The sequence below is a fragment of the Rhyacophila brunnea genome, unplaced genomic scaffold (assembly GCF_057557595.1).
Source record: "Rhyacophila brunnea isolate RB1 unplaced genomic scaffold, BYU_Rbru_1.0 scaffold_4, whole genome shotgun sequence".
Classification (NCBI taxonomy): Eukaryota; Metazoa; Arthropoda; class Insecta; order Trichoptera; family Rhyacophilidae; genus Rhyacophila; species Rhyacophila brunnea.
The window spans coordinates 28,265,591-28,278,142 of record NW_028233068.1 but is presented as its reverse complement, the minus strand read 5'-3'; the positions used below and the strand labels follow the sequence as shown (position 1 = coordinate 28,278,142).

Genomic DNA, 12,552 nt, shown 5'->3' with positions numbered 1-12,552 from the left:
AGCTATTCAAAATTGCATTTAGCATAAAATTATTATTAATAATTTTATCATTGCCATCTGCCAATGCTGCCAATAATGACTTTCTACTTTTGATGTAAAGGGGAAAAAAACTTGCCAAAGTAAAAACATAGTATTAATTTATTCAATAAAAATAAATACAAACTTTAATAATATGGATATTATAACAATGATAAACTGAATATACAAAACATCAGTAACAAAATTGCCAACTCAGACATTAAAAATAGTTCAATGACAGCAAAGTTACCTATCACAACAGTTTCGATGAAATAATCATCCACACATAAAATATGTCATTGAATAATTTGCCATTATTGAATCATTTAAAATATGGTTCTACCAAGTTAATCCTTACTGATTCAATAAATGGTATGATAAACATAAAAAATATCTTCGAAATTGACATGCTCAAACTTATTAACATCAATAATTAATTATTATTAATAACACAATATATTTATTATTTATGACTTTGATAAGAATTGATAAAGAAAGAAATTAATTGGAAACATGATATGGTTCTAAAAAATGTGTAAACTGGTTTTAAGAATAGAAATAATGTGCAAATGAAAATATCATAATATAATTGCCATTTGATATCAGACATAAAACTGATTAAAAGTAATATTAAACTATTACACACAATGAGTCTTACCTCTGATACTGCGACTGTGCGTCAAAACTAGAGAAATAAATTAAAAATAAACCCTTTATGAACATATATTATTTTGAAAAAAACACTTTCTGATACAGTATATAATAACCAATAGAAAAAATCCTTTTTGAAAAAAAGTAAGTCACCCCGACGGGGATTCGAACCCTGTATCTCCCGAGTATACGCCTCATCTGTCGCATTTACCATTTATGCTACGGCGTGACATACTAATAGCGAACAAATTTTAACTATTGGTCAATTACTATACCTACCCATCAGCGTTCCTTCCAAAATCAACTACTTTTGGCAATCGATTTTTGTTTCTTAAATCAAAGTAGGTATATATTACTATTACTTTTGATTACTAACCGACGTCGTGGAATTTCTCCAATATTTTTATAGATGTAGCTACTTGCACTTGCTAATAATTTATAATTTACTATTTCTTTTATTCAACGAATAATTCACAAGATTTAAGAATATATCATTTATCAGAAAGTGTTTTTTTCAAAATAATATATGTTCAATAATCAGAATGATATATTCTTAAATCTTGTGAATTATTCGTTGAATAAAAGAAATAGTTAATTATAAACCCTTTATGATTTATGAAATAAAATTATAGACTACATTAAAATACAATAATGTTAAAAAGTACCTTTGAAATTATCACATTTTTGTAACATCGAAACATCTCATCAAAGTGTTTTTTTAACAAATTTAATAAAAAATAGGCAAGTAATTATATATTATGTCTTCAATAATAAATATTTTATTCCTTAATAATATTTCATCGAGGATTTTTACTACACACAAGATGTTTTTTTAATGCGGATTCATTGGATTCGATATAATATTAATAACACTTTTCACTAAATAATATAAAAATAATCCATATAACTATTCTAATCACAATAAGGTTCACAAGTTCGCATGGATGAACTATGTGGGATCAAGCCAGACAATCTCCAAAAGGAGCGATGGAAACACGATTGACCAACGATTAACATTATTAATATACCCGGTCTTGTCCATTACTTGAGCATGGAATGCGCGAACCTTACTTTGACTTTAGTATACTTATAGTGTTGCTATGTTATTATTATGCGAACAAATTAATTGCAATCGATATCAGGATTTAATAACAATATTACACATAAATAGGCGCCGAGCAAACTACTACGTGGGGACCGGTCCGAATTTATATATTTCCTACAGTTTTATAAAATATATTTTCCTTTTTTTAAATGGATTTTTAATTCATCAGACTTATGTACTGCAATAATAATATTTAAAACAAATATTGATGCACTGACGAGAGTCTAAATCAAACAATAAAACAAATGTCTTTGTTTAATTTTTTCCATAAAAAATTATTATATGTATTAGTATAATATACTAATACATATAATAATATATATTATATATATATAGGTATCTAAATTTACATAATAACTAAACTTACTTAAATAAATATACAAATTTTTAAATATATAACATTACTCCGGATCTTATTAAAAATATGTTACTGCATAGCTGACCAAACAAAATCAATAGAACATAATTAAGTATCTGAAACAAAATACAAGTGAAACAGTAATAGTTTATTCTCCAGCTACATCTAAGCACCAATAATCTGATGAAAATACTTTATTTAGCAATACCCAGTCTATTGCGAAATGGAGCCAGTTTTGAAGAGGGAAGTAGAGTTTTTTTGGTATATTCACAAAAACAATAAAATTGTATAAGCGACCGATCAATCCTGATATCTCTTGACGGCATTGTATAATAAATATTATAAGAGTGCTTCAACATGTTTATTTTTAATATAATAATATGATATCGTATTATATTACATTAATGATAAAATATTGTAGATTAAAATTACATTAATTAGACCCATCTTATCATACAAAATGGAAATGATTTTATTACATTTTGGTCCCTCCTTCATTTCATGCTTTAGGGCTACAAGAGAGCCAAATTATTTTTTAGATGATGAAAGGTTTGAATTACGAAAGAGATAAATTTTTATGGAAAGGGCTACATCTCTACTTTTTTATTATATTTTATTACTCTTTTTATTATATAAACCGAGCCCCTTCAATTGTACAGCTGTAAGATGTTCACAAATTTTATTTCTTTTACAAAATATTAGGAACCATTATTATTATTTAATCTTCTCTATAATATTATGTCATACAATAAAATGTGGCACAATGTATTTTTGCCCAATTTATTGTAATAATAATAAAATATTACGCTTCTTTTTTAATATGAAATGTCCTATCATGCCCAGTGACTCTTGATGAATATTGATATAAATTGTTTAAACATTTAGTTGCCATTATAAACACAGAACATAGCTGATAATAATTAAAATATGTATAATAAGAAAATAGAAGATAGTATAGTAGTTGTAACTAACATATTATAATAATGTATATGTATTACCTATCAATTATTGAATTTTTAATGTTACTCCAGACTTTTTGAATCAAGCCAATCGTCATTAAGAATATTAAGTTTTTATCGACAGTCTGTGAATTATTCATATTGTAGATTTGGCATTACATGACATGGGGTTTTACTAAACTTATCATTTATTTTTAGGTAAGACGTATGTTCTATTTGAGAATATTTGTATAGGTAGTTATAACAAATGGAGTTGTGAGATTATGAATTTTATTCTCAAATATGTCATTCATTTTGTGTGCATTATTTACACTTTATTTAAAATTTTGTCTATCACCTCCAATTTGCTATTGAGCAGAATTTCTTTCGAATGATGTTACTCTACCTACATTTTAAACAGAATCAACGTCGTCTATTTCCATACTCTCATTTATCATTTCCAATTCACCTCTATAGTAATAAACGTTCGGCATGTCGACTTGTAGCATCATATCTCTAAAACTTTCATCGACACCCGAAACATAGTCAAAGTTTGTCTCTAGAGCTACTGAGATCATCGTCTTAGGTTCGGAGTTACCTGAAAAACATTTACATTCATCTGTGGACGTGCTAGGAAGTGACTCGGCGACGCCCACACTGTATGATTCAGCATTTACATAATATCTGCACCGTTTCAAATGGGACATCGAAATATCCTGACCGTGAAAATCTGTCGAGGTGTCTGCGTCTTTGCAATGCGACTTAATAATTTCTTCAGTATTTATTTCTAAACTATCAGATTGTGATTCTACAATTTCACCACCGGTCGATTGAGCATTTTTTAGTTCTGCGGATGAATTATTTACTCCACATAGATCGGAGGTTGAAACGGTTTTAATTTTTGATTTACATTCGCACACATCTACACTGGTTCCGGCCAGTTTAACGGAATCTAGACTACTGTTGACTTCTTTAAAAATGATCTCTGCGCATCTTCGCAGTTCTGCTAACTGTTCTGGACTTATCCATCGGCCGTCCCCGTCCGGTTCTTCACGATCTTCTTGATTTCTCTGCGTTTTTGTTTCTTCTTTCACTGTGATATCATCCATTGGGGACATACCGGAATCGAGCGATAATAATTCATCTTGAGCGGTAGAATCAGATATATCACAGCTAGTCCCCATATCTTTAAAGCTCGGTTTGACATCTATGACAGTCTCCTGCAAGCACTCGCTGACGGAATCGTTTTCCGGGCTCAGTTCAAAGTTTTCCGGCTTCGCGATCGCCACTCTGGAATCCATCAGCATATTGTTTTTGGAGCCCGCATCTCTCTTTGGCTTTGCATCTTTTTTGACCAAACTCTTTTCATTATTGTTTGTCGCTTCAAAACTATCCATGCACTTTAGCAATAGATCCACTAAACTCTCTCGATTCTTTGTTTCCGGACTGTCGTCGATGAATTGAATTTCTGTAGAATCTTGCGATAATCTACGCAAGAGCGATGTAAAGTTGGCACTTTTCTCTCTGCTGAATAGGAATTCAACCAGTGATTCCCTCTTTTCCGTACCACTAGTCGAAGCCACGTCGAAATCATCTGTCTTTTTGACAATAGCTGTTGAAGATGTCTCTTCCAGGGATTTTTGTTTCTTTTTAATTAATTTACTGCTGGATGAAGATTTGACGCTGTCTTCCCGCTTCCGTTCGTTTCTCGGATCAAAAATAAACTCCAACAACGATTGTCGATCGTCACCTTCGGAAGAACGTTTCTTGAATATTTTTCTTTGTATTTTAATATCGGGACTTTTGACAATTTCATCTCTGCGACAAACAGGCTCCACCGAGCTGGACAGGAACTCGGAATATGTCTCCAACTTTTCATTACCAGTCCCCGTGTTATTTTTATCAGCGGCCTTCTTTTGTTTCACCTCTTCAGGAGAAAAGTCATTGACGGTTTCTTCCCTGCTGTCAAAATCGGAAGGGCTCTGTTCGGGCCAAAAGCAGCTACTTTTGCGTCTTCTCTCTAAGCCTTCCATTTTAGGTGTCCGTCCCATGCCGAAGAAAAATTCTAAAACTGTGGATAATTTGTTTTCAAAGGTATTGTTGTTATTCGTATTGGAATAATCTTCGCTCTTAAAATTGCTATCCAGTAAACTGAATGGAATCTGTTGGTTCCTAAGCTTGTCTGCATCGGCTGCCCCGCCATCTTCGTCGTTGAACAAAAGTCTACTCTTTTCATCAGTCTGGCTATCGTTGAGTTTGTTATTGGAACAGTCAGTCTTGGCATATCTAAAATTGATCGTTTCCTGCAAGACTCTGAAGAATTCTCTTGCCAGTTGACCGGCAGTTCTCCCAGAATCGGCGGCATTCCCGCTTTCATTTTCACTGAGTATATTTTTATCACCCTCGCTATCGACGCAGCCGTCATCGTTCATTACTTCGATTTTATCGAAGTCTCTTCGGTCATCCTCTTCGACTTTCACCACTTTCTTATCTGAGTCATCAGATTTATTACTTTCATTTTTTTGTTCATTTTCGATCAGTAAAACTCCATCTTTCTTGTCTTCCTTGACGGTTACTATTCCCGCTTTTAAAAACTCCCACAGGGTTTCGATGACGTCGGCACTGGACACCTTATCTTCCTCTGACCCTTCGTCTCGATTCTTTTCTGGCTTTTGAGTGCCGCTACCGTCTTTGAACGCGGTCCAGAGACCGGGATTCAATCCTTGGTAGCCCTCTGCCAGAAACTGCCAAACTCATGACTTCCACTGGCGCAGTTTCCTCATGGAGACCCTTTTAAATCTGGCTACGGTGGCGCTCAACAGCTCTTCGGGTCTGGACTGACTCGTGCGATGGTTGGACCACGCTCCCAGAGAGCCGGAGCTCGATCGTCCTCTGTCCACTCTGATACTGGACGAGGAAGAGTTTCGATGGTAATCGAGACCCACCGACATAAGAGACGTCGGAAATAAGTCATCTTCTCCCCCGCTAAAGCATTCCCCATCAGAATGTACCTGTCAAAAAATATTAACAACTTAATTATTGCATTTATTAAATCACAAAATGTATTTATTTGATGTACACACGTATTGACTTACTGCCAATTTATACAGTAGGTAATTGACATTAATATCTTTCTGGTTATTTATTGCCTCGTCAATTATTATAAGAGATATAATCTTTATACATAATGGATTGCTAAAGTACCTCTCTTTTAGTGCCGCCGAGTCGTCCAAACATACTTCCCATTGCAGAAACACGTCTCCTGAAATTTTATGATAATAAATTTTCAAATTCAATTATTTTCATGGAAAAGAACCAATAATACTGAAGAATGTAAGTAGAATCAGAGAGGCTGAAGCAGAAATAAGCGACACCTATATAAGGGATACCTATATATTCAGTAAGGTGAATAAAACTGATTCTTTGTATTTACTAATGGAACGGCTCGTGAAATTTGGGTTTTTATTATTACATATTTGAAAATAGTTATTAGGTTGGTAACATGTTTTCATGTGAAGATTCTGAAATTCATTTGTTTCCATAATTCCACACCCAGTTCAATTGTTTTTCCCATCATTATACCCCGTTTACACATGCATAGATATACTGCGCACAGTAAGAAAATGTATGGGGAAACATGTTTTATCCTGCAGTTGGCAAGATTGCGTGCATGAATCAAACAAGGTTGGAAGGTTCTGAATTGTGATTGCGCTGCGTCCGCGCTCGGAGTCGGAATACAGCGGTCTCCCGCCGCAGCGCCCGTGTGGCTTCGCTCTAAGATCTGCGCCTGCGCAGTAGAACGATAATGGTGAACGAGCTGGTAAAAAAACGAATTGACCGATTTTCAATATGTCCTGTCAAATAGTAGTATAAATTGACAACATCGCGTCTCGCTTGGTCTTGAAGAATGAGATTGGATCTCAGTGTATTTTGATACACCCCTGTTACAGGCGGGCTTCTCCCGGTGTAAAATAATAATTTAGTAGCTATAAGTCGAAACGTAACCCTGACCTCTAGAAACGGCTTCATAAAACATCTAATCTGATTCCTTGCTCAACCACGTAAGTATTTTTTTATTCATAAGTAAAGGCCTTCGTCCGGTGTGTGAAAATCACATATTGGGCGGAGGTGTAATTAAGATAAATTTAATTTAATTTAAAAAGTGTAAATGATGATGGATGAAAGAGATAATTTTAAGACTAAATATAAGTATTCAAATACAATAAATTTTGCCGCGCATTGCGCAATGGTGAAATCCTCGCGCACCGGCGCCAGGGTCAGGCTCGTGATTCGCCGAATCAAAGATCATGCGATCAGGTTTGGCCAATCACGAGTCCTTTTGACTAGTCGGCGTGGGTACGGGAAATTTGAAAAGAAGGAAAAAGTTAGTAAGCGTCCCTTTCCCAACATGTACGGACCTGCGAAACTTATTGTAAAAACAAAATATATAAACCTGTAAAGAAAATTTAAAATATAAGATAATACCAAGTTACGCACGAGACAGACGTGTTTCATTTAATTTCTCCTCAATTTAAAATATCTTATTTTGTGAATCCGGGGTTCGATGGACACCTGAGCTAGCCGCTGGAACCCTGGATATCTCAATTTAATATATTATTTTTTAATATAATTATATTCTTTTTAACCCTACAACAGGCCATGCCCCCCCCCAATGACAGTAGCATCGTGAAACAGTAGTCTAGTTAATAATAGAAGTGAAACAATCACAAACACCTAAACTTAAATCACATAAGACCTAATATCACACAGATATATTGTGACCTCACCGGAATCAAACCTGGGGCCCTCGGGTGAAAGAGAAGCACATTACGCACTGGACTACGAGGGCTTCCATTCGTACATGAAGATGCTTTTTTTAATTGAACCCAAAACTAATCACAATTAATCCTCACTTCATCCGCTATATCTCAAAAACTGACTATGTATGTATGTAAATATTTTTGACGCCATTGCAATGTGGTAATAAATTATCAAGGTCACCTCGCTGTGGATGTAGGATCACTTCTCGCAGCTTGGACAGGCTTTTTGGATCCACTTGAACCTGATATGCTACCACCTACTACATATGAAGTACCCGCACCTATGATAAAAGAAAAAAAATACAAGATAAGAAGTACGTATTAAATATTAGCAAATTATATCTACTTCATAAATAAATTTATTTATTGAGAAAATGTTTGTAAAGAATAATAATGAGACAAGGAAATTGCTCGTTGTCCATTATACAAAACCTATCATGGAAACATTCTATTATTCTGTATTTAAATCATTTTATGTAATGCAACACTCACCGACTAGAGCCCCCTTTGTCAAGCTCAATCCGCGCCCCAATTTGGCCATTGCCAGTTTGTGTTTTGGTATACCAGAAGAACCCTTTTCTCTTACAACAAATCGTCCGAGGGTTTTCCAATTTGCCTAACAGAAAAAAAATAATCATGTAATATCAAATCCATAGAAGATTTTTATCAGTATTAAAAAAAAATGTTTTGTAACGTACTTGCACAGCATAAAGCTCTTCATCATCAGCCAAAATTCTTCTTGCCCCACCTCCTCTGACTCCCCAATCCAGTTGTTCTTCTAACACGAATCTAAAATAAAAATGTACAATATAACTTACTATGTATTATCTATCAAGATATTATTTATATCACTATCATCATCATCAGCAGCTGTTGAGTCACTATTGGATGAAGGTCTCCCCTAGCTCCCTCCACTCTTCTCAGTCCATAGTTATACATCGACAGGAATTTATCAGTTCGACCATCTGGCGGGTTTTAGGACATTTGTGGACGTTTAGTGCCCCTTGGGTACCACTGTATAATAGCATTTGTCCAGCCCATTGCCATTTCATCTGCTTAGCGACCTCTATCACATTGCGTACTCTTGTCTGCTTATTTATATATTATGTAACTACGGTGTCAGTAAGATATCATCGCTATAGGATTGGTTTGTCGCATATCCGTTTTTGTCGAAATCGACCTTTTAATGCAGAATGATTTTTTGTATCTAAGTGGACTAGAACCATCCTTTTCTTTTAATTACATTGTAATGAATACAGCATTCATTTGCTGTAAAAACAACAATTTAAATAGCTCCATGTATTTAAATGTAGAATAATAAAATTTGTTTTTTGTCTCCTGAACATTTGACATTTTTGGTCTATTTGACAAACCAATCCTACAGCGACAATATGTGAGCGTCAGTTGTCGGTAACTAGAGAAGGTTTGTAATGGACAAATTCCACCCTTTTCTGTAGTGCCACAACAACTAAACTATGAAACTATTGCACATCATTATCAGCCAGAGTTGATTCACTACTAGACGAAGATCTTCCGTAATACCTTCTGTGTTCATTTGTTGCAGTTTGTTGAATAAGCGAGTTTTAAGGTGTGGCTCAATATGATGAATATCCAGCGGTTTTCCATTCTCCAAGTATCATGTCCAACCCATTGGCACATCATCAAGTTGGTGCCATCAATCACTACGCGCACTCTTGTCTGTTTTTATATTTATTGGTTTCTTTTGTGGTCTTTCTGCGTTATGCATTAAACACCTCTCCATGTCACGTTGCGCTGCTCTTAATTATTGGATCTCTATCACATTTAGGGACCATGTTTCATACATGAGCATTGATATAATTCTTTTATCTGATGAAAGCATATCCCCACCCCACCAACCGCGTATGCAGAGCAATTAGAAATGATGTCTCATTTTTGTATTTTTGTATTTTGGTATTGTGCACACAGCTTAATATAGTGGCTGTGCACTTTCGTAAAGTAAAAAATATAAATGGTATGGATGGATTGAACACTTCACGCTTTAGGCACATTGAGAAGTCATTTTGAAAATACTATTCAGGAATATATTCTATGTAATTGAAAATAATTATGACACATCTACATAATATCAATTTGTTCCAGCGACCTCTCAATGTTTCTTAATGCTGAGGTCATAATATTATTACAAAAAAAATTCTTAAGAGAAATTGAAAGAGCCGTTTTGAAATTGTCAACTCACTTATCTGGATCGGCAGAGCCCCTAGCTTTTGACAATGCCTGCCGCAGGACAGCTCGCGCAGTCGCACCTGGATGCACTCTCAAGATAGCGTAAGGTATTTCTGGTGACACATCGTGCACACACACCAACACGCCTCCAGTCGGTACTTCCTCTTCAATTTGTTGAGTTTGCTGAGCACTGAGGCTGAAAAGTAAAACATTCACTATAAAGTGAAATGACGAAAGCAATAATCATATAAAATAAATTAAATCCGTAACTATAGGTAAGTACATACATGAAAAACTTTTATGTCAAGTAAAAGAAAATTAATTTACAAATTTAATTTACCTGACAGTAGTCAGCCATGCTCTACTTGTAGGGTCATCTCCTAATCTCTTTAAAGCCAGTCTCCCCACAGAAGCCAACCCCCTTTCCGATGGACCTAGCACTCTTGGTTGTCCGATTGCACCGAGATCTACTAAAACTGCTCGACCATTTAACGCAGGCCCACTGTTTCGGTCGCCAGCCACCTTTAGACACTTTTCAAGAACCTGTTGAATAGATGCAAAAATTATTATTATTTTTTACTAGCATGCATTTAAAAAATACAAAAACAAAATATATAGAATTTCACAGATTGGAAGTCGATATCCTCTGTTTTGGAGCAAACTTAACAAACGTTCTTTACGAGGATTCATTGTAGCCATTTGCCAATCCATTGAGTTCATGCTCCATATTCAAATATACAATTTATTGATCGGAAAAACAACATGAATTTAACCCAACTGCAAGATTTCAACCCCCAACCTACAGATCAAGGGGCAAACATTCTAATCTCTCCTACCTTTAGTGGCACACATTAGATAGGAGACATTTTCCAACACTTTACATAAAAAAATACTATTATTATTGATTAGCTATTATAATAATCACCTCTTCTGCAGTTGTTTCATCAGAAATTCTCAAAATAGTATACGGTTCACTGTTGGTTACTCCATAAACTCTGATAAAATGTGTGGACTTTCTGCCAGGACCCGAACCGTCCTGCTCTACCCTGGAGAAGATGAGAAGTGATGCCATACTCAGTGACTTGTTAGAAGGAGACCTGTGTTAAATGTAGATGGTTAATTATTATTACTATTGGTTCAATCACCAGGATAGAAAAACACCATAACTGTTGTAGTATAACTAACCTTAGTCTAACGTGCCTATACCCCGGTCGCAGGCACTTAAGAGGAATTACTCTTTGTGATATAACACAGTTGGTTTCTGCATCTATTACACTGAATCTTATAAAGGCGAGTTCCATGAATACCACCTGAAAAAGGAGATATTGGGCATTATTAATAATTATGTATTACAATAAGTTGTCTCCAAAGAGTTTGAACTATACCTAATGATAATCATAATATAACATTTTCATATTGCAACATTTAATAGCCATTCTAGATGAATATAAGTAGTTGAAATGGTAACTATAAAAACAATGAATAGTGTCTGCTTTGGTAATATTTAATGCATTGTTTGCATTTGCCATTTATTTAGGTTCCATTGCTATAGAAGAAGATTTTTTCAACATTATTGCCTTCTAATATTATTTTCTTACCCTGAATGTGAATGTTTCATTCCAAATGGGGTTGACAGCATTTCCTTTGGCAGGTTTGGTCCGTCGCCTGACACAGTCGCCACCTACACCGCACACTTCCGCCTCAACCATAGGGTCACCCATCCAAGCCTGAGCACCGCCAAACACCCATTGACCCGACAGAACTCCCAGTGACACGCGGTAACTGTGTATACCTTCGAATTCACGTTCCAGCGGATTGAACCTGTTTGTATAAGAAAAATGAGATATGATTTGGATAGTAAGATTAATGCTGAAGAGTAATACCGGTGAGAAGGAAGTCACATGTATGTGTATGTAGGCTAGTAGGATCCTTCATCAGCATTACTTCGGTTGGAGGTTATGTGTGACATCATGGCAGATAGGGTAAATTACAACACAGAAACTTTTAATTTTGACAGTTCCCCGCGGAACTATTTTTTTTATTTACACTACATCATACAAAGATGGGATGTAATTACATTGGGATGAACATTGAAAACTTTTCAATAGAGGTTCCGTTGAGATCTTAAATTAGACACAGCACGGGCGTTATACTTGGGGACGCGTTTATTCACAACGGCGGTGTTGGTGCCAAAACACTTTTTCGGACGCGTGATTCGTTTCAAGGGTAGTTAAATGGATCACTATTGACGTAATAATGGTAAAAGGGGTTCATTGAATTAATAAAAAGCACTAAGAACACGCGCGGCCTGCAATTTTGTGTTGAGGAAGGCCGCGTGGACACACCGAAGCGTGACACGAGGTACCTTCTACTATCGCCGGAGAATCTGCACTATCCAAACATTATCTAAATCGAAAATCTAAGGGAGGTATGAGATGGCGGGGAGAGGTGAAAGGG

General features: G+C 35.3%; 1 protein-coding gene across 1 annotated transcript in view; it reads right to left on the bottom strand.

Annotated features, from left to right (window-relative positions):
- Positions 1-5,823: 5,823 nt before the first annotated feature.
- LOC147067202 (1-phosphatidylinositol 4,5-bisphosphate phosphodiesterase epsilon-1-like) overlaps positions 5,824-12,552 on the bottom strand; it is a 70,690-nt gene continuing 63,961 nt past the window's right edge. The window contains exons 24-33 of the mRNA XM_085954862.1: positions 11,694-11,916; positions 11,281-11,405; positions 11,021-11,192; positions 10,436-10,638; positions 10,109-10,291; positions 8,589-8,679; positions 8,383-8,506; positions 8,072-8,171; positions 6,275-6,332; positions 5,824-6,081 (exon numbers count right to left, since the gene is read on the bottom strand). Of these exons, the coding sequence (XP_085810988.1) occupies positions 5,824-6,081; positions 6,275-6,332; positions 8,072-8,171; positions 8,383-8,506; positions 8,589-8,679; positions 10,109-10,291; positions 10,436-10,638; positions 11,021-11,192; positions 11,281-11,405; positions 11,694-11,916 (1,537 nt within the window). The remainder of the gene's footprint in view (positions 6,082-6,274; positions 6,333-8,071; positions 8,172-8,382; positions 8,507-8,588; positions 8,680-10,108; positions 10,292-10,435; positions 10,639-11,020; positions 11,193-11,280; positions 11,406-11,693; positions 11,917-12,552) is intronic.